Raw genomic sequence first — 21317 nt, 5'->3', positions numbered from 1 at the left:
TTAATTGAATTATTCAATTTTGGTGTGTGCGTGTGTGTGTGTAGAGTCGGTGTGGGGAGGTCACGTTTTGAACTTCTGCGCAGCTCAAACTGTGATATTCGGGTCATATTAACGACAACTATAATAAATAATTTTCACTAAAATGTTATCCCGACTGAGTATTTCTATGTAATTATGGACGCTTAATACCCCTCGAAATATAATAATCACTTATCTAACGCTTATTTTACGACTGCCGCAAAGCAAATGTTTCTGTTCCGGTAGCGTTGTTTGTAAACAGTGGTAGCAATGGCACGACTGAAACACGGCTTCAAATCCAAGAAGCAAAAGCATCGCCTTTAACAAGAATATGACCGTTAAAACACGATAAATGTTCTTTTGCTTATACTGATGAATAGCAAGGCAAGTTATTATGCAAAGCATAATGCAAGAATCTATCTCTGCTTCAGCAGAATGGCCAGAGAGGCGCGTGGTTCCAAGGAAACCAGTTCTCAAATAGATGTGTTAGACAGGGTCCTTAGATCTCATCACCCATTCCGCCACCTGGAATATGAATATAATCTGCTGTTTCTGCAGCTAAAACCGATCTTGAAAATAAACCCTAACTCTACTCCGCTATGGCAGTTAGTACGGCCAAAAGTGGAACTGACATTAGATAAACGGAAATCAGAAACAAACCAAGTTATTTACCAATATCAGTATTATGAATTGGGAAACATGATACCTGTATCTCTCTCTTTCGGATGGATCCAAGGATGGTGACAAACGTTGCTGTCACTTTCATTGACTCTAGAGTAATATGTACAAGAATTATCGGATGATAGCTTCAGTTTTACAGCAGAGGATAATGACGTCGACATACTAAGGTCTCCTAACTATAAAAATAACCATCGGATAAATAAACACAGTTCGTGATGTTTTCAGATTTTCTCATCTGTCTTCATGCTAGTAAGACATGTCTTCTGAACAGCCACCTTCTGCTGAAATTATTATAAAATGTAACGTTCTTGCTACTGGCAAGCATTTCTTAATTTTGTTGATCACCCAGCCATGTTGGAATTTCTCAGCTTATGGTTGAGGCCGCAGCTAAACCACTCAACAAATATGGAACACCAGTTCTACTTAATAATGCTGGATATGATACATACGGTCTCTCATTGTGCGATGTCAAACCGATTATTACGACTTATAACCGCTACGTAATGAGAAAAATGTAGGACACACAAGTGGGTATAAAATATCGTTCTTGCTACTGGCTTACTACTGGTTACACCTACATGGGATGTCCAGATTTGAAGTTATTAAACGGCGATGTCGTAATGGTCATTCTAAATATACTCCTGAATATCTGACGAGAGGTGAGGTTCCTTCAGTCGGCATCCCCCGTGATGGCATTGTCGTGTTCAAACATGTCCTGTTTGACTGTAGTGATTCTTCCATCTCCAGGGATCAATATTCATTCCACTGTAAAGACAATAAAGGCTATTTTTTGCCAGATCAATTATCATTGTTTGGAGTCTTTTCTAAAGAAATTGATTTGTTTGAAATGTTTGGATAAATGCTAACCTAATAATATATGTTGTAATACTTTGAACAAGTCACAAGATATATGTAATATTCTACAAAGTGTAATTCATAGCATAGCATATACTAAAATGTTGAATTTGTTTTTAGTATTGCCAGTCTGAAGTTAAAACGTACCGATGAATTTCACATAATGCCGAAACATAAATCAAGAAGAGTGAAATTAAGAATTCTCATGACTTTAACTTGCCGATAAACATTAAAGTCTCAGAATTTTATTTAACTTAGGATAAAAGTTGTTAAACAAACAATGATAGTTACAAATCGCTATTATTGATTTGTATAATTACAAGAGAGTATGCACGTAAAATGCAACCCCCGAGAAGAAACAGGAAGGGTTGGTTTCTACGGTAGTCCAAGTTAACGTGCAATCATCACAGACCGCACGTGTATTTGTTTCACTATTCCAGCAACTGTGCTTACCCCCCGTAATCCTAACCAATACCAGCGATTTGAAATTATGATCGTTAGTTGACTAAAATTCTGACATTTTAATGCTCAGCTGGCTGGGCGAAATTATGAGGATTTGCACTTTTAATTTCACTTTATGTGATATACTTATTTTAAAGTTAAATTCACTGCAAATAGACAATAGATAAGATTAGTTCAGAATACTACAACTACATTTTTTTCGGTTTGTTTCGTTTTTCCTTTAATAACGATGGTGTCTTTCTTTTCTCAGTCGAAATGATGGGATTTTCAACCGAGGAAGCCATGTTGAATTATTTTTCCTTCAACTCCCGAAACCTCACATGCGCAGTACAGTTCAACGTTGCCATTGACGACACTGCTCTACCCCAAAAGTTGACGTACGCTGTGCGACCCCGGATACTGTCGGAGGACGACAGATGGCAGACGCGACAGACCTTCCCGTTTTTCCAGACAAACTCTCCCAGAAATGACGCTACTCCAGGTTAGTGGTGCTGTGTTGTTGTTTTAGGCCGCAGTATAGTTTGGTACTTGGACATCCTGCAAACATTCGAGACAAATCAGTGATTCCAAGTCAATATCGATGTAGCCGGATCGTTGGCATGACAAGTGAACGCTTTAACTAATAGTATATCCTTTCTGGACATCGTTCTTAAACTTAATTTCCGACAGTAACCCCGAAAAGATGGCATTGGTCTATCATAACTGGAGTACTGGTGTTCGTATTAGGCTCGTGTTAGGACTTTGCTTTTATTTGTTAGCAAACAGAATTGTGAATTTTGATATGGAGTGATGGGTTTAGATTCCTGTATGTGCTTACAGATTATCGAGGGTCCGGATTTCTGTGGGTGCAGCGTCTCGTGGATGAAGCCATCATCAAAACGCACAATTCTACCGCATTCAGCACACTAGATGACCTTGACATTCGCCTAATGCGCATGCCATATCCGCCATACATCGTGGACCCCATGATTCAAGTCTTGCAGAACCAGTTCCCGATATTTCTCCTCCTTAGTTTCATCCTCTGTACAATACAAACGACTAAGGGCATTGTCTACGAAAAGGAGAAAAAGCTGAAGGTGGGTTTTTCAGATTATTTTGAGTGACACTGACCCGTAAAGATCCTAGTTAGAATTGGTCTTCAGCAGTCTATGCTTGGGGTAAGAGGCGACTTTACCCCACTTGCGTAGATCAATTCTCATGTTGTTGTCTGGAATATAGCAGGACTATTCTGAGTGCTGCGCTGAAAGCATACAATGTGTCATTGCGTGGAAGCTCAACTCTAAATGTGAGAGAGTGAGTGAGTTTAGTTTTACACCGCACTCAACAATATTCTAGCTATGTGGCGGCGATCTGTTAATTTTCGAGTCTGGACCAGACAATTCAGTGATCAACAGCATGAGATCTGAACCGATTAAATGTGCCAACCAAGTGAGAGAGCCTGACCACCCGATCTCGTTAGTCGCCTCTTACAACAGGCATAGTGGCCTTTCGTGGCAAGCATGGGTTGCTGAATGCCTGTTCTACCCGGACCTTCACGGGTCTACCTCTAAAGATAGCTTGTATCAGGTGATATCGTAACCAAAGGTTAATTGTCTGCAAAACGCCCTTCGTGTTTCGACAGTCATGGGATTATGTTAAGGTTAATGTTTCGAGGACCCGTGCACTAAAGCGTGTCGTTTTCTGAACAAGTCGTCTTAGCAGTGAGAACAATGTGTTTGAGTTAGTGAGAGATTTTAGTTTAACGCCGCAATCGGCAATACTCCAGCTATGTGGCAGTGGTCTGTAAATAATGGAGTCTGAACCAGACAATCAAGTGCATAAGCATCATTTGGACACGTGTCATCCCAGTCAGCGAGACTGGCCACCCGATCCCGTTAGTCGCCTCTTACGACAGACATGGGTTACTGTAAATCGGTTCTAACCCGGATCTTTACGGGTTCCCGATTATTCCAACCATAAGAGCACACTCCACTGGAGGCGACATGAGAAATAAATGTTTTTCAGTGTGACCTTCTAACCCGATGCTAAACACTTAACGATTGGTTTATCTGGTCCAGATTCGATTAGTCTGAGCTCGCCATCAACGACAGGAACATTGATGAATACAACATTTTGTAACAAACCGACAAAGTACTTACACTCTCAAAAACAGACATGCCTTCTGTTGCCATTAGGAGTCCATGAAGTTGATGGGCTTGAGCGCCGCTGCACATTGGATGTCTTGGTTTCTGACTGTCTTCATCTACATCGTGTTGGTCATGGCAGTCTACACGTTGCTATGCGGCATTAGCATCAGCGTGCACGGTCCGGTCTTAGCCCAAAGTGACCCCTCTCTGCTCTTCGTGTTCCTCCTGTGCTACGGCGTGTGTGTCGTTTCATTCTGTTTTATGATCAGTGTGTTCGCGCAGAAAGGTAAGAAGGGGACATAACTCTCAGATAAAACAATGCCACCTTATATTTAACACTACATAATACTACATAAACAATCTATACTGCTTGACATGACCATAGCAGAAACACAATATGCAGATTTATCTTGAAATTAAATCATTGTCCAGAAAATACTTTTTTTAGGTAAATTGCAGAGTCAATATGAAATTTAGTGAGAGAAATGAATAAGGGATCTCATAAAATTCCAGATGTTAATCACGTCAAACATAACAGACTGGGTTCATTGCTTTCAGTTTTTAATTTAGAAAGCCATTATCAAGAAAGTCCCCTCCTGCCCCCACAACTGTCTGGCAACGTCTGGGCATACTTCCAATCAGTGTCTTCATTATATATCAGAGAATAGAGACCGTCATTTATTTTTTCTTTCAGTATATAAGTCGTTTCAATAATTCTCGCTGTTACATGTCTCACATAAATACTGTATTTGATCAACATGATTTGTACAACAGTAAATAGTATGTTGAAAACGATTCATTCCAGTTGTACAAATATAATTCTATAACTATGTGCCCATTTGGGATTTGTTTATAATAAATTATATAGTATAACTTTTTTTTTTTTGTGGGGGGTGGGGGGGGAGGGGAGGGGAGGGGGCATGAGGCATATCACATCATTCCTATTTGTAATGAAACATTGAAAGCAACTGCATTCAACTTTGAACAACGAGCATACACGGCGAACAAATACACACATTATTTTGTTAAGAATATTCGTGTACTGGAATATGATTTCAGCCAACGTGGGTGCCGCTATTGCGGGTATCCTCTTCTTCTTCACCTACTTCCCCTACTTCTTCCTCCAATCCCGCTACGAAACTATGTCTCGGCCCGAGAAACTTGGTGTCTCCATCCTCATAAATATGGCCATGGCCTATGGGGCGAATGTCATCGCCTTGTACGAAGGAACTGGTGAGTAAGCTTGAATGAGTGAGTGAATGAGTTTAGTTTTATGTCGCTTCAGTAGCAGTATTCCAGGTGGACTCCATACGTGGCATCCATGACATGGGAATCGAACCCGAGTCTTTGGGTGACGAGGAAATGCTTTAACCATCAGACTGCCCCACCTCCCCACTGCTGAGTGTTGCCCTTAACACTGCATCAATATCAAGACGATGCCTCTGTTATAGTGATGATGCATCATTGCTTTTGAACTGAACTTTAATTTACACTCAGATCGTAGATATATAAGACATTTCAACAACAGAGTTCATATACAGGATAGAAGGAAAACAATACACATCCTTACTGAACATACGTGCATTAATTATAATTCATTGCAGAAATAATATTGGACAATGTCCAGCTCAATGACGAGAGAGTTATTCTATACGTTAAACAATTTCACAATGATTTGTCAAACATATGACAATGTGGGTCAGGAACGTCGGAATGGTTGAGGAGAGAGCGCGTGTACCTGCGTGCACGTGTGTGTGTTCAAGCCCACGATTTAAGGTGTCTGGTACATCTACATTACATAGTCCCATACTGTCACGTGTGTCACCTCAACTGCTGTATACGTCAACCTCAATATTAGATCATGGTTCCCGTTACTGCTGAACAAAGACCCAAGATTATCCTATACTATGGCATCCTAGAGGGTTCATTGTCTTCGTTGTCTCGCTTTGGTTAAGTTTGCCTCTTTTCGCTTGTTTTTGAGCGACAACATGACAACGCGACAATGCCTCTTCTAGGATTCCATACATTCCAGAACTTGCCTCAACGGTATCTGTTAAATTTACCCAGATACCCGACATCAGATACCCGACACTGAGTATTAAAAAACCTCGTCTCTGACAGACATATGTCGGATTTCTTTCAGGTGCGGGGGCTCAGTGGAACAACTTCACCAGCCCGGCAACTGTTGACGACAACTACTCCCTCCTGGACGCAATGATTATGTTGCTAGGCGACACGGCCATCCATCTGGTCATCACGTGGTACGTGGACAATGTCCGACCAGGAGAGTTTGGCGTACCCAAACCGTGGTACTTTCCCTTCACCGTAAGTGAACCATCCCATTAAAGAAATTGCACAGAAGTTGTTTTATGCAATGTTCAAATCAGCGTTGGGACAGATACACGAGTGGTCGATAGCATGAGCGAATGTTTGTGTCGTCACCTTTGTTACATATGATATTCACCTATTCAGCCGAATTATTCGATATTTCATTTTCGATATTTCACTTCAGTGAATTCACCTGTTTGATTTATTTCCCAATAATCAAGATATATGTGCATCAAAAAGAGTAAAGCTGAAACTTCAAAACAAATAATACTCTTCAAAAAAGAAAGTAGGGGAACCTGAACTTTCATGGTCAAATCACACGCTACTGACTGAAAATTGTAAACCTGAAATTTTCATGTCATACTACAGTTACCTAACACGGGGCATAACTGAACGGACAGCTTAACTTTGAATGAAATCCATGTGGTGATGCATTCTCAAAACATCCATTATTATTGTATCAACTTTGATTCAATCCCAAATATCTCCCAATTTCGACATCCGTACATTGAAAGTACAGTTCCCCTACTTTTTGAAGAGTATATATACTTTGAAAAGTCATGTTCCACTGTTATTATATTTCATATTACTGTGTACTGTCAAAATTACTATTCACCAGTTTTATGAGATGCCATGTGCACACCCTCTGATGTGAGGTACTCATTGATGTATGCATTTAAATTTAATATCGTATAATCATATTATCAATATAGGCGAATATCTAGATTTAATATAAGACACATTCAACTTCTTTGAGTGGCAGTATTGTGATTGGTTTATTTTGCCTCTTGTGCACATATATATGACACATTCAAATATGGATGTATACTTTCATTACGCCAGATGTTCAGACTACCGTAAACGACAGTATTCTCAAACAATGACAGTTCACACGAGTTGTGTCATGTATAGAGTGCATTACATGAGTGCCCATGTCATACTGTTTACGAGTGCCTAAATTTCCCGAGCGAGAGCTAGGGATATGCCGATATTTAGGCACGAGTGTCGTAAACATAGCATGTTATGCGCACGAATATAATATTCTGTTTATTACCAAAGTCGTTAAATTGAGGAAGACAAACCCAAATCTACTTTCACACATGGGCTGGCTACCCGCCATTGCCGCATGTAAAACACAACGCCACAGAAGAGCCGTCACGTCATGGCATTTTTCATGACGTTACGTTACCATGAAAAAGTAATACTTGCCTTAGGGAATCGTATGAAAAATACGAACACCCGATATGTTCGCCCTTGTAGGCAATAAAGTTTCATATTTAGACTTTCATGTATTCTCTATTCGTAGAGTGGCTATTACGAAACAAATGATTACGATTAATACGAGGACCAATAAAACCACCATTCATTAATCAGAAAATGGGCCAATATGAAGTCTTTATTCAACAACAGGTTACAGTGCATGAAGGATGTCATTCGAAAAGTTCTTTTTTAGCTTGACATAATATCTACTTTTCAAAATAAATATCTATCGAAACATATTCCATGGGCACAGGCAAAATGTGATAAGCGTTAGGAATGGAAATTCGTCAGGTTTCACGTATTTTCGTTTGCGTTATAAATAAATGTTATAGCCTTCATTGCACGCGTGACAGATTATACGACATCTAAAATATGGTTCTGTCATCTCACGTGGTGATAATGAAAGAGTGTGCCAGAGTATACATTATCTCAGTGTCATACACGGGTAGCTAGCGACTTTCATAACACGGATCGCACTGTGTCACTTGTGCCGAGACATACCTAGGCATACATAGAAACACTGATAAAGGTCGACCACTCCTCACTCTCCGTCATGATACAGGATTTATCTCACTGTCAAAGAATGCTTGTCCAGTGACCTCCTTCAACTCAAAGATTATATTCGTATGACCTGCTATAGATTGTACTCCGTTATGTATCACAATTCACGTGACATGCTGTTTATGGCAACTGGTGTACATCACGTGTCAAATCACTGGTTTTGTCACGTGTTTATTCCATCACGAAATGTTCTCTGTCATGCAACGTACGTGCAATGAGCATTTTGAACGATTCGTTTTATTTTGTAGTTTTACTTTTATGTTTTTTCTAGATTTGGCGATCACAAGATGTAATATATATATTTTTTTATTTGAACGTGTGGTTTCTTATTTGTGTGTTTGCTTGCATTTGGTTGTAACAAAAGCACTTCAAAATATTATTGCACATTATTGTAAACAGATTTTACTGGCTCAGAGTTCTCAAAACACATCAAGTTACAGATACAGTATCCATTAAAATTAGTTTTACAGGGGAAGAAATAATATATTCATCAAATATTTGATTTATTCTTTAAAGGATATACGAATACCCATAAGAGCATGGATATAAGTGACTTATTTTGAGTAATTTTCTTTGAGGATTGCTTAATGCTAATCAGCTGATTTACACGTAAATGGGTATATTATTACATTGCTGTAAACAGTTTCATATCGAAATGACGACACTGGAACACATATGCATCAATCAAATAACTGGTGAAAATGACATCATCTGCAGCTCTCATGTCACAATTATCTGTCCCTTACAACACACGCTCAGGAATTAAGAACAAAAAGTATTCCCAGGGCGAATAATCCATGATTACGATGATTGTTACAACTATACATACCTTATTTTTCTGGAATACAAATCTGTGCGTGGCTCATAAAAAAAAAGATTATTTATAATATACTTTGAAGCCTAAATATTGTAATAACGGCGTAATCCAAACATGGACGCATGCTCAAAGTGCTGCTCGAATTGAGGCCAAAAATAACATATGATGATACCATATGCATTGCACAACGAACGTAAATACGTAAATGAACATTAAATTTGACTTGATTAACATTTATAACTAACATGTTCTTATCCTTCGCCATATCTAACACTGCACTTCTATTTGCTGTCTATGTTCACAGTTAACTCAGCATTTCTTTTTCTAAAAGTAATTGAGATGTCCACTGAAGTATATTTACAGACAAGTGGTTATTATAATCGATTCTCGCGGTATTGTCATGCATATTATAATTATTATGATTGGACGCTTTACGTGTGTGAACCATATCCTTCAGCTGCCTTGCGTACCAATGTATGCATCTCTCATGTAGTTCCACAGAATAACATTCGGGTTTATGTATTTTCTGTCATTGGGGTAAGGTGTATTTTTTAATCAAGCATTACGGGAATGTTATTCTGATCCTAGTGTGTTTGCATCACTCTCTCCTTCCTCAGTTCAATGTGATCAAGTATGGAATGACGTTTGTATTATTCAATTTTAGCCTTGTCTTTGTACGTCTGTTGACCGCGGGTCCGGTTGTCCAATTTTGCAGCGCAGAGTTGCGTCCCTTTGGCGCGATAGGAACCTATGGTCGTTCATTGAAATCTCGTGCGCGCAAGTATTATAGGTTTATCTTGACCATAGTATTGTCATATTCAGTGAGGTAGCCTTGTTTTAAAGCTTTCGGTTGTCACATCAAGAGCCTGGCCTCGATTCTTCAGAGAATGTGTTAAGTTCATTTCCGGTGCCCCCCCTCCCAACGTAATATTGCTTGAATATTGCTAAAAGCGGCGTAAAACCAGACTCACTCACTCACTTACTGAACACAAGGAAAGCAGAACCAGGTTTCTGGTGACAAGGAGTGTCGCTGTCCTCACGATACCTGACCCTTTGACAGAGATTTTACGTGGGAGTGTTTAAACTGATCGTTCGGATGCATTCGGTTCATTCCGTTGCAGCCATTATTGTTCGACTCGGACGATTTGCATGTATTTGTATCTCCAATATCTGTCCCCACTTTACTACAACATGTGAAGGCCAATTCGGGTTCTCCTGTACAGATATTGTGATATATTGGTAAAACCATCCTCACTCAAGGATTTTATTCACAAACAAATAGGGAGTCATCGACTGGTCTATTGGCGAATATTCCTAATTGAAAAATATTTATGTATAAGTGTAATGTGACATATCTACACCTTAAGCTCTACAATACTGCCGCGCATAATGCGTCGCTTTTGCACTGAACTCCATTTTCAGCTTCCTGGAGAGAGTGTACAACCCAAGCTACTATATGTGGCGCCAGAATGGATAACAGTGCCTGCGACAAACGTCACTCAACGATAATATTTACGCGTTAAATCTGTGTATTTATTTTTTGTTGTTGATTGTTTGTGTTGTATATACACACTTGGGATATGCGTGAATAGCATTATTCATTGCCGTCATGATGTATATGAAGTAGTCGTGTTGTTAAAGTGCTCGCTTGTCTAAATGAAAACCCGAGTTCGATTCTCAGATTCATGTTCCGAGGGTTGTGCAACAAGCGTCGCTTAGTTTCTCACGGACTCTTCTTAAATCAACTTTGTTTCTGACACGACGATAGGCTCCTCTCCGGCGGAGTCATTATTTCTAAATAATAACGTGTGTGAAATTGTCTTGAACGAGTCACAAACAATATATTTTACTGCATATGAAATACGTCATGTTCTTCAGTAAGTAGTAGAGGGTTTCGTTGATAAGTAAAAGCAGTACATGTATAAGCAGTGAATTCTACTCTGATTATATTCCAAAATGTATCCGAAAGTTTTAATTCAAAATAATCCTTACAAATAAACATCGAAGATTCTTCTTAGCTACTGTATACTGTTACAATCATTGATCAGTACTGTTTATCGATTAACCGGATACTTCAGTCTGTTGTTTCCTTTCCGAAGGCATCTTATTGGTGTGGCACAGACAAGGTCAAAGTTGATGCTAGTTTGGTCAAACACGCCGACGAGAGACATTTTGAGAAGGAACCAAGTGGCCTCCGCCCAGGTGTTTGCATCAAAAACCTAAGGAAGGTCAGTAGTAAAGATATGGAATCGGTGTATCGTGGGCTAACACTCTGTAATATAATGGAGATACTGCCAAACTCAACTCACCCAACAATTGGGTAAAATCCTCAAATGTCCTGTTGTTACCCAGCAGTGCACCAACTATAAAAACGGTGGTCTGGAAATAATTTTATCTGAACCAGACAGTCCAGTGAATGACATCATGAGCACCGATCTGCTCAAATTGAGATACGATGACATTCACCTACACGTCAGCGAGTCTGACCTCTTGATTCCGTTGAATATCTCTTACGACAAGCGTGTTTTGTTGTAACACAGTTCTAACCCGATCTTTACGGGTCCGAATGACCTGTAGTGCTACGACTTTTGAAATTGGAGTTTCACTGAACCAATGACTGATCTGATAGAAACAGCCCTACACTCACACGCACACGCACACGCACGTACGCACACACAATGTTCTTTGACAGTTTGTCAGTGTAATGATCTCCCAAGCGACCCTTCGTCTCTATCATCTACTAAGCATATCAATAGTATTTTACGTCCGCATCATTAGGTAGACTGCTCTTAAACGCGATATGTAAACACGAATAATGTTTTCTGCCAAACAGGTATTTGGTTCCGGGTCTAAGCAGAAGGTGGCTGTGGCTGGGATGAGTCTCAATATGTATGAGGGTCAGATCTCAGTTCTCCTGGGCCACAACGGTGCAGGGAAAACAACGACAATGTCAGTTCTCACTGGTGAGTAGGAACCTCATGTACCCTACACACTCAAGCACTCATTTTCTGTCTACCCTATCCTATCTACCCTAAATTACGGGGATGTGCCTCAGATGTCTATACACAATACCGACAGCAAGGATGCGGAGCCAGAGAGTTCATCTACACACCGTAGAGGGACAAAAGGATAGTCTAGTGGTTAAAGCGTTTGCCCCATAGGCCCTCGATAAACTCAACCCCGGTTTACCACGAGCGTAACTAAGGAAAAAGAAATTGTATGCAAATGGTATAAGTCGAAGTGACTAGACCGAAAACGCGTAGTGCTCGACCCATTTCGACACCAGTTGGGATGCAGTTGTTGGCTTTAATCAACTCGCTGTGCCGGAAGTTTACAAAATTAGGTCGTGTGCTGGGTTTGTGTGTGCGTGCGTGCGTACGTGTGTGTGTATGTGCGTGTGTGCGTGCGTGTTGGATAGCAACCCAGGACAGTTCCTGGACCATAAGAGCAGGAAATCACAGGGTGTCGGTAACACTTTGTTTCCCTGAATTTTGTAAAATCGAACTTAAATTTCCGAGGTCTCGTTACAACCAGGGACGTCATGTTCAGTACCTTTAAAAAGTCTTCGTTCCTTTTCGTAGGTTTTATTCCACCATCTGGAGGAACGGCAATCGTCAATGGCCATGACATTCGAACAGATATCCAAAGTGTCAGGAAGAGCCTTGGGTTGTGTCCACAGCACAACATCCTGTTCGATACTCTTACCGTACAGGAACACATGGAATTCTTCGCTGATGTACGTACTTTATTGGGGATGCCAAAGTCGGGAAAAGCCAGCCATATCCATAGCTCCATGTAATATCATGTTGAGACTTCATCATGAGTTGTTTTGTCATTTCAAACTAAGATCTTGAAATTTTAAGTTAATATTTCTTAAATTTCAAGACTAAAAATTACATGTTTGTATTGTAATGGTTATTGCTCCGCTATAAAACACGACTGAGAGCTGGCGATACATGCATCCATTTTAATAGGAAGATCATTGGGGTACCTGCTTGTCCCTGATTTAATTTCCCAAATGTGTACAAAGCCCGAATGACGCTCAGCAGAGACAGGGTCACACAATCATGTATTTTATGTTGCCTTCGACACACTGGTATTAATGTAGCGCGGTCCCTCATCTCCCTGTATGTTTCCAGTTGAAGGGCTGCCAGAAGCACGAAGCCAAATCAGAAGTTGATCGCATTATCCACGAAGTGGGATTGGACTTGAAGCGACACACACAATCCCAGTATCTGTCTGGGGGACAGAAGAGGAAACTGTCGGTGGGGATCGCCCTTATCGGGGGGTCGAAGGTGAGGCATATCAATATTTAATTATCAATACGTAAATTGAATTAAATCAGTTTCTGATAGTGACAATTGCTCACCATGGTGTATTGTATTATGCAAAATGTGTTTGTTTTTCTCTCGTTTAACACCACACACCCGGCAGTATAACAGCTACATAAATATCATGGACAAGTCAACTCAGTGGTTAACACCATCTGACCATGCGAGCAAGCATGACCACCTATTCCAGTTAGTCGACTCTTACTACAAGCTTGGTGTTCCTGAAGAAGATTTCATGTGTGACCTTTCGTGTAACACTGGATCTTCCCCCATGGCGACGTCACATGTAGTGAAAAACGTGAGATACTGATTAGGGTTGGACATATATCTCAGAAAACGGTTAGTATTCGAACCATGGCTCTTTCAGACGCAGTCAGGTCAAACAAGGTCCAGTCTTAGCATCTGCTTTTCCAAACGGTACGTTTGCATTATTGTTTCATTGAGAATACATTGGGTCACTATTTTGTCCATATTTTGTTCATGTATTTATTCTTTGTTCAGGTTGTTATCCTGGACGAGCCGACTTCCGGTATGGATCCTGCAGCCAGAAGACAGACATGGGACATCCTTCAGAGGAACCGACAGGGCCGGACCATGTTGCTGACCACTCACTTCATGGACGAGGCTGACCTTCTGGGTGACCGCATCGCCATCATGGCAGAGGGGGTAGTCAAATGCTGTGGAACATCGTATTTCTTGAAGAAGCTTTATGGTAATATATTGTGTTTTCTTTGACCTTAAGCAGTCATGCACTTATTTATGCACACATGATGCCATATGTCTTGAATTCATCACCAGATTGTATACATGCGTGGAAACGAGGGCCTGATGTTGGTTTGTCAATAACGTGTTATTCTGATTAAGAATAACAACAACCCATGAAGATCGGGTTAGGGTTGGTATTCAACAGCTCATGACGGTCGTTAGAGGAGACTAAAGAAACGGGTGGTCAGACTCGCCTCTTTGGCTGCTCCCAGACATCGGAGAAGATAAGGATTAGAACTGATCTTCAACTCATGTTTGTCGCTGGGGGAGACTGATGAGATCGGGTTGTCATACACGCTGACTTGGCTGACATATGTCATTGTATCCCTATTTCGTAGATGATACTGTATTGGTTGCAGATCATCTCCCCTCACCTCTCCCTGGTGCAGCGTCACACAACAAACAAATATAGCCAAATGTATGTTCCGACAGGTGCTGGCTACCATCTGGTGATGGTGAAGGACCCCACCTGTCAGGTGGCATCAGTGACGGCAGTTGTTCAGCGACACGTCCCAACAGCGGTCATGGAGAGTGAGATCAATGCTGAACTCTCCTACCTGCTGCCTGATGACCAGTCAGCAAAATTTGCTGCTCTCTTCACGGAGATTGAAACCAAGGGGAAGGAACTCGGTATATGTAGCTTTGGCACAACCGCAACCACAATGGAGGAAGTGTTCTTGAAGTAAGTGGGAATGTGTTCAACACTTGGTAACGCTTGTGGCTTTCAGCAAAGTGATACGTGTCTTAGGTGTGGAGATCAGCACCATTTTGGGGGTTTTTTTCACCGTCGTTAAATTTCAGGGTCAGCAAGCCAAAGCACGTTTTGCTTCATGTAAGGCATATTCACTTTACTCGTCTTTATAACAAAACAAAGTGTACTTAAGGAGTCAGAAGCACCCAGAAGGTGCTGGAGCGAGTATAGTGCTATAGCCATGATGTAGCATTAGAGATGTGCTTCAAGGTCGGAGAGTCTGGAAGAAGCAGCATTCGCAGCAACGATCATTTGCTATTAATAACCCCCTTCGTAATACAAATACCCATCCTTCAGCACCGGCGAGGCAAAAACACGTTGGATTGGTGTAACCGTAGAGTGTACCCCATAGTGTGTACCCCATAATCATCGTGTAACTGCACCCTTGTCTGACATCATGACTATTCGCTTTGCCCCACGCGTCATACCAAGCGTTTTACTTTAGGGTCAGTGAATAAACACACCCTTGTGTGATAGATCGATACCCGCTTTCTCCCCTTCGTTATATCAAGATGACATAATCATCGGGTAAAAGCACCCTTGTGTGATGTGATACTAGTGTTATTCGCTTGTATTCGCTTGTATTCGCTACTTCATATCAAGAGTTGTACTTCAGGTTCGGAGTATCAGAAACAGCTAAATGGAAGTAACTGTTAGATATTGTAATCTGAAAAGAGAGTACATCTTTGTCATCGAGTAACCGCATCCTTGTGTGACATAACGGCTATTCGCTTTGCCCCACGCGTCATACCAAGAGTTGCACTTTAGGGTCAGTGAGTAAAAGCACCCTTGTGTGATATATGTATTATCCGCTTTCTCCCACTCGTCATATCAAGACTTGTACTTCAGGGTCGGCGAGAGCCAGGTGGACACTGGGGACGACGTCGCCGTCAGGCCGTCAGCCTATGGTAGCATGTCTTATACCAACCCAGCGATGGAGACAGAGATAAATGGAAGCGTGAAGGTTCTGAATGGAGACGGACTGAACAATAGCCCGTCATATGGAAATATGGCCAATGCCGCAAGAGAGGAAAACTTCTTAGGTAAGATGCTATATCATTGTTGTATTGTCTGTAGTATTGACATGGTTCTGACGCCGCTTCTATTATATACCATATTGGCATCAAAGGACATGAATTTTGGTAAAATATGGACATCAAATTTCCTTGAACCTAGTGATTCGCTCATCACGAAGCCCTGGGTTCGATTCCCAACATGACTATCATGTGAGTATTTATGGTGTCCCCCGCCGTGAAGTTGCGGGAATATTGCTGCAATATAGCTAAATGCGGCATAAATGTAAACTCACTCGATCACTAGTAGGGTCCTCCCTCAATGGAATGCTTACATAATGCTTTCATGAAGTAGATCAACTCACTTTATAACATAATACCCTCCACCAATAAAAGGTTAGCATTAACCACATGTGTGTATTATGCATGTGCATTATAAACTAAACGTCAACTAACGCAATTCATATTTTATGTTGTGGATGTAGCATTCAACAAGGGCTTCAAGAAAGCTACCGGAATACACCTGGAATTGTCCCGTTTTAAGGGCTGCTTTGTGAAGAAGGCTCTCCACACGTGGCGAAACCGACTCATCTCCATTGTTCAGCTAGCCCTACCTGTCATAGCTACCATCCTTGCCCTGGTGGTTGAGAAGACTAGGCCAGGCGTGTTATCAGAGGAATCCCTTCCCCTCAACCTCAATCCCTTCGGGGGATCCCAAGTTCCTTACCGAAACGGTTCTGTGGCGCTCACAGAGAGTTTTGCTAAATCCTATATTGGCCAGCTTGGCGATGGTGACACAGCTGAGTATGCAGAAACAAGTCAAGGCAACATGACAACGTACCTTCTGACCAGGGCAGACCAGCTTGGCGTGTCCACGTACAACAAAAGAGTGATCATTGGGGCAGAGTACGAGTCGGACACAGTTGCCAGGGGCTACTACAATGGTCAACCTTTCCATGCAGCTCCTATAGCCCTTTCGTACATGATGAACGGGATCCTGAAGTCTTTCACATCCTCTGACTATTCCATCACAACCAATAGTTATCCTCTTCCGAAAAATGTATCAGATGCTTCTGAACAAACTGCTCTTCTCGCCTCTAGCTTTGGATTCACTATAGCCTTCAACATCCTCTTTGGAATGGCCTTCCTGACGTCGTCCTTTGTTTACTTCCTCATCAAGGAGAGGCTGGTTGGCGCAAAGCATCTTCAGGTCGTCAGTGGAGTTGGACCCTCTGTTTTCTGGCTGTCCAATTTGGCCTGGGACTTCATCAACTACATTATTCCATGTTTGGTTCTGTTGCCCGTGTTTGCTGCTTTTCAAACTGACGCTTACGTCCTTGACCACCGACTCGGCCTCGTCTTCCTCGTGTTCATCGTCTACGGCTGGTCAGTCCTGCCCTTTATGTACCTGCTACAGTATGTGTTCAAAACCCCAGCCACCGGAATGGTTATCATCATCATCCTCAACATCTTGTCAGGTGAGTCATTGTCTGCACCAGCCTCACAGGTTGAGTTCGTCACTCCGCGTCATGAGACTGGTGTATTTTCCTGCTGTAACACTGTTCAGAATATTATGCTTGTCGTAGTTAATTCGGTAGTGTTCAAGCTCTATGCCGTTGAGCCGTAAATAATACGACATGGAACAGACAATCCAGTAATAAATATCATGAACATCCATCTACACAATTGGGATACGATGGCATAAGTCAATCAAGTCAGGGAAACTGACCACCTCATCCCGTAGGTCGCTTCATACAAGCATGGGTTCCTGGAAGGCCAAATGTAACTCGACTCTTCACGGGTCACATAATACCAATGACATGCACTTATCTGTCTGCAGCAGATTGTTAACACGTCGCTGTCACGAGGTTGGAATAGTTTCGAGTTTAGTTTAACATATATAACAAAAACAAATCAAAAGCAATCAAAGTCCTTTTTAGAAGTCTGTATTACCTTTGCGTGGCCTCTAGTAGCCAAGTGTTTAAAGCGTTCAAAGACACGGGTCTTTCCTACATAGACACAATTTGTGAAGCCTATTTCTGGTCTCGACCGCCGTGATCTTGCAGGAATATTGTAACAGAGGTGTAAAACAACTGACTCACTAACTCTCTCTCTGTTTCTGTGCTAGGTTTGCTGACTCTCCTTGCGACGTTCGTGTTGATGATCCCAGGACTGGGGACAGAGGACGTTGGGGAGGCCCTGGACTGGATCTTCTCTATCGTCTTCCCCCACTACTGTCTTGGGAAGTGCTTCTCTGAGATGTATGTCAACAAGGTGGTGGCAGATACCTGTATCAAGCTGAAGTATGACATATTATGTCCAATGGGCGTTCCCATGCCTTGTTGTAAAGGTCAGTCAAACATTTGATTGGAACATTATATACTGAACAGCAAAAGAAACGCAAGTATGTTTTTTTGTCAAGTTTGTAAATAGAAGACAACCACATTTATGTCTAATCCTTTATTCCATAGAAGGCACTGACAATTTAATAAAAGTTGCCGTTGACACTGAATTACAATAAGCTGAAAATGATCATAGTCCGTGAAACGAAGATACTCCTGAACGCGAAAGGTGACAGTCTCTTTAGTAGCGCGTATAGCCACGTCGAGCTTCCCTCATTCACTTGAGAGTCTGAAGAATGCCGGAAGTGAATGGTTCCACTTAAACACCCATATCTGTTCCAACTGTCCAAAATTTGATTGTCTGTCTACTGTCGCCTCAGAATGAGCTATGGAAACCATATCCGGGGAAAGAGACGGCAATGGAAGAACGTTAATGTTGTCCTTAGCTTTAATCCAATGGCACCCTTGCTGTGGTAGGGCTATCAACGTCGCCGGCGTTGTTGACGTGTCAAACACTGGCCCCACATGTGGCCGTGGACAGTGATTTCCAGCACCCCGAAGATGGCGAGTAATCTGATCGCTGGACACTGCTCCCCTTCACCCATGAACTAAGGCTGTTGTTTGAGTTGCTGTCTGAGTTCGGTTCTTTACATGTTACCCGGATGAACCTATGGCAGTCCCCATGTACAGTCGTTAGTCTAGGTATCTATTGTGTGGCGTATACACCTTCCTGTGTCAATACTGAACTGTTTGGGACACAAACCTAAGGTTTATAAAACGATACCTGAAAGTGTGAAATGCATGCTTTCCATCCAGAACCGTCGATGCAGGTGCTTAAATTATGATTTTGCTGCACTGTGGGTGCAGACGTTTTGTATGGGCGTCAAACTGCATGACATCATCTATCTGGGATGATTCCGTCACTTTACAACGAACCTTCCAGAAACAAAATGGCAAATATATCATTGAATAAAATATTAGCTATGTTTTCGATAGTGATTTCCCCAACCTTACGTAAGAATGCATGCTCATCTTTTAATTGATTGATTTTACGACTCACGCTGCAATATTCCAGGGTTTTTTTGTGTCAGTTTGAAATAGAGTGGCAAGCAAAATATATGATCTAGGCCTCCAGTTCCATTTCCATTTTCGTGGAAGCCTTAATACCTGTGTGGGTTAGATCTCTTAATTTATGTTCTGGCGATTTGGTGTGAGACTCAGAGAGTGTGGGTTCGAATATCCGATGTGACTAAACTCCCAAATGCACTTCAATCTATACCTTACCGAGAATGTGTTTTCCCATATATGTATAACGCATGTTACAGTTGACCGTATGTCCGATGTGACAAAACTCACAAACGCACTTAAATCTATACCTTACCGAGAATGTGTTTTCCCATACATATAACACATGTTACACTTTCCCAAAAGCATTGTATTTAAAGTAACATGTTGGTTATAGATAGTTAGCACCGAAACTGTGACAAAATATTAGAAATCGGTGGAGAATGTGATTGTGTTCGGTAAGGCTTAACTAAGCATCTTGTTTCTCAAATCTCCACATCTCCACAAGACCGAGTTTGCAAGAAAAACCTTTTGACATTTCCATTTAAGGTTAAATAATGAAAAATGCCGACCATTTGCAAACACTGACAGAACCGACGAGCGCTTAGCCAACAAGTTCAATCCTGTTTGAAATCACTTTTGAATATTTGTATTGGGGGTCTGTAATGACCATTCATGTGTTATTCTGAAGCCTCGTGTTGTACTCTCTCCAGGAAACTGTGGTGGCGACACCTGTCTGAAGTTCTACTCCAACTATCTCGAATGGGACACCCCTGGGATCGGTCGGTTTCTCATCTTCATGCTCCTGCAAGGCTGTGTGTTCATCGCCCTCACTCTGTGTATAGAATACCAGATCCCACAGCGTATATGGTACTTTCTCCGTCCGAAGGAGGTCAATGCGGATGACATCGTGCATATGGAAAACGTTGAGGATGAAGACAACGACGTTGCAGCCGAGAAACAGCGCGTTGCGTCATCATCTCCTACCAAAAGTGAAGCAGATGATGCCCTCGTTTTGAAGAATCTGTACAAACGCTATGGGAACTTTGTGGCCGTCGACCACATCAGCGTAGGGATACCGGAGAAGGAGTGCTTCGGTCTTCTTGGTCAAAATGGCGCCGGGAAGACCACGACGTTTAAGATGTTGACGGGAGATGTGATGGTGACGAATGGGAATGCTTATCTCTGGTCATATGACATCAAGAACAATACACAGCAGGTTTGAAATGCCCTCGTGCACAAATCCATACTACTAAACACGTATTTCGTATAATATGTAAGTAATGACCATTCAATTCTTTCACATTTTGAAGTATATGTGTAAACAATTAAATTGGACCTTTTAGTGATATAGACCAAAGACTACCCATATTAGCTAAGGCATTAAACTCTGTTAAGTGAGACCTTAAGTTAAACTCATCACCCATGAACACAATCTATGCTTTAAATTACACGGAGCAGCGTACCTGCCGAATCAATGATCCAAACGCTTGTTCCAAAGTAAAATATAATGTGTCTTGAATATTTTCTACGTATTTGGTACCCCTTTTCCAATAGGTGCAGGAGAACATGGGCTACTGTCCCCAATTCGATGCCCTGATTGACCAGATGACCGGACGAGAGACTCTCACCATGTATGCCAGACTCAAAGGAGTTCCCGAGAGATGTATTCCCGGAGTCTGCGACAAACTGCTGGAAATCATGATGCTGACCCAGTATGGCGACAGACCAACTGGGAACTACAGGTAGGTATAGGGACGTTAGTTGGCCCAGTGGTTTAGGTGATATCTGGACACATCGAAACTGGATTTGATTATGATAAAAACATCAATCGTCCTGTTATATGTCTAAACATAACATGAATCGGGATCAACAGAAACCCTTTAACTCATCACAGGCGAATGCAAGCTGGAATAGAACAGGAGCATGCATACTCTGAAAG

At 41.6% G+C, this 21317-nt stretch overlaps 1 protein-coding gene across 1 annotated transcript in view; it reads left to right on the top strand.

The window, feature by feature from the left end:
• Positions 1-21317, top strand: part of LOC137295924 (phospholipid-transporting ATPase ABCA3-like) — a 55912-nt gene that overhangs the window by 33052 nt on the left and 1543 nt on the right. The window contains exons 3-18 of the mRNA XM_067827502.1: positions 2267-2497; positions 2836-3092; positions 4191-4428; positions 5202-5375; positions 6286-6467; positions 11208-11336; positions 11942-12071; positions 12690-12844; positions 13248-13403; positions 13941-14151; positions 14637-14886; positions 15805-15998; positions 16454-17446; positions 18097-18318; positions 20089-20594; positions 20933-21120. Of these exons, the coding sequence (XP_067683603.1) occupies positions 2267-2497; positions 2836-3092; positions 4191-4428; positions 5202-5375; positions 6286-6467; positions 11208-11336; positions 11942-12071; positions 12690-12844; positions 13248-13403; positions 13941-14151; positions 14637-14886; positions 15805-15998; positions 16454-17446; positions 18097-18318; positions 20089-20594; positions 20933-21120 (4216 nt within the window). The remainder of the gene's footprint in view (positions 1-2266; positions 2498-2835; positions 3093-4190; positions 4429-5201; positions 5376-6285; positions 6468-11207; positions 11337-11941; positions 12072-12689; positions 12845-13247; positions 13404-13940; positions 14152-14636; positions 14887-15804; positions 15999-16453; positions 17447-18096; positions 18319-20088; positions 20595-20932; positions 21121-21317) is intronic.

This window comes from Haliotis asinina, chromosome 9, assembly GCF_037392515.1.
Source record: "Haliotis asinina isolate JCU_RB_2024 chromosome 9, JCU_Hal_asi_v2, whole genome shotgun sequence".
NCBI lineage: Eukaryota > Metazoa > Mollusca > Gastropoda > Lepetellida > Haliotidae > Haliotis > Haliotis asinina.
Note: the sequence above shows the minus strand (reverse complement) of the source record. Positions and strands in the feature narration are given on the sequence as shown.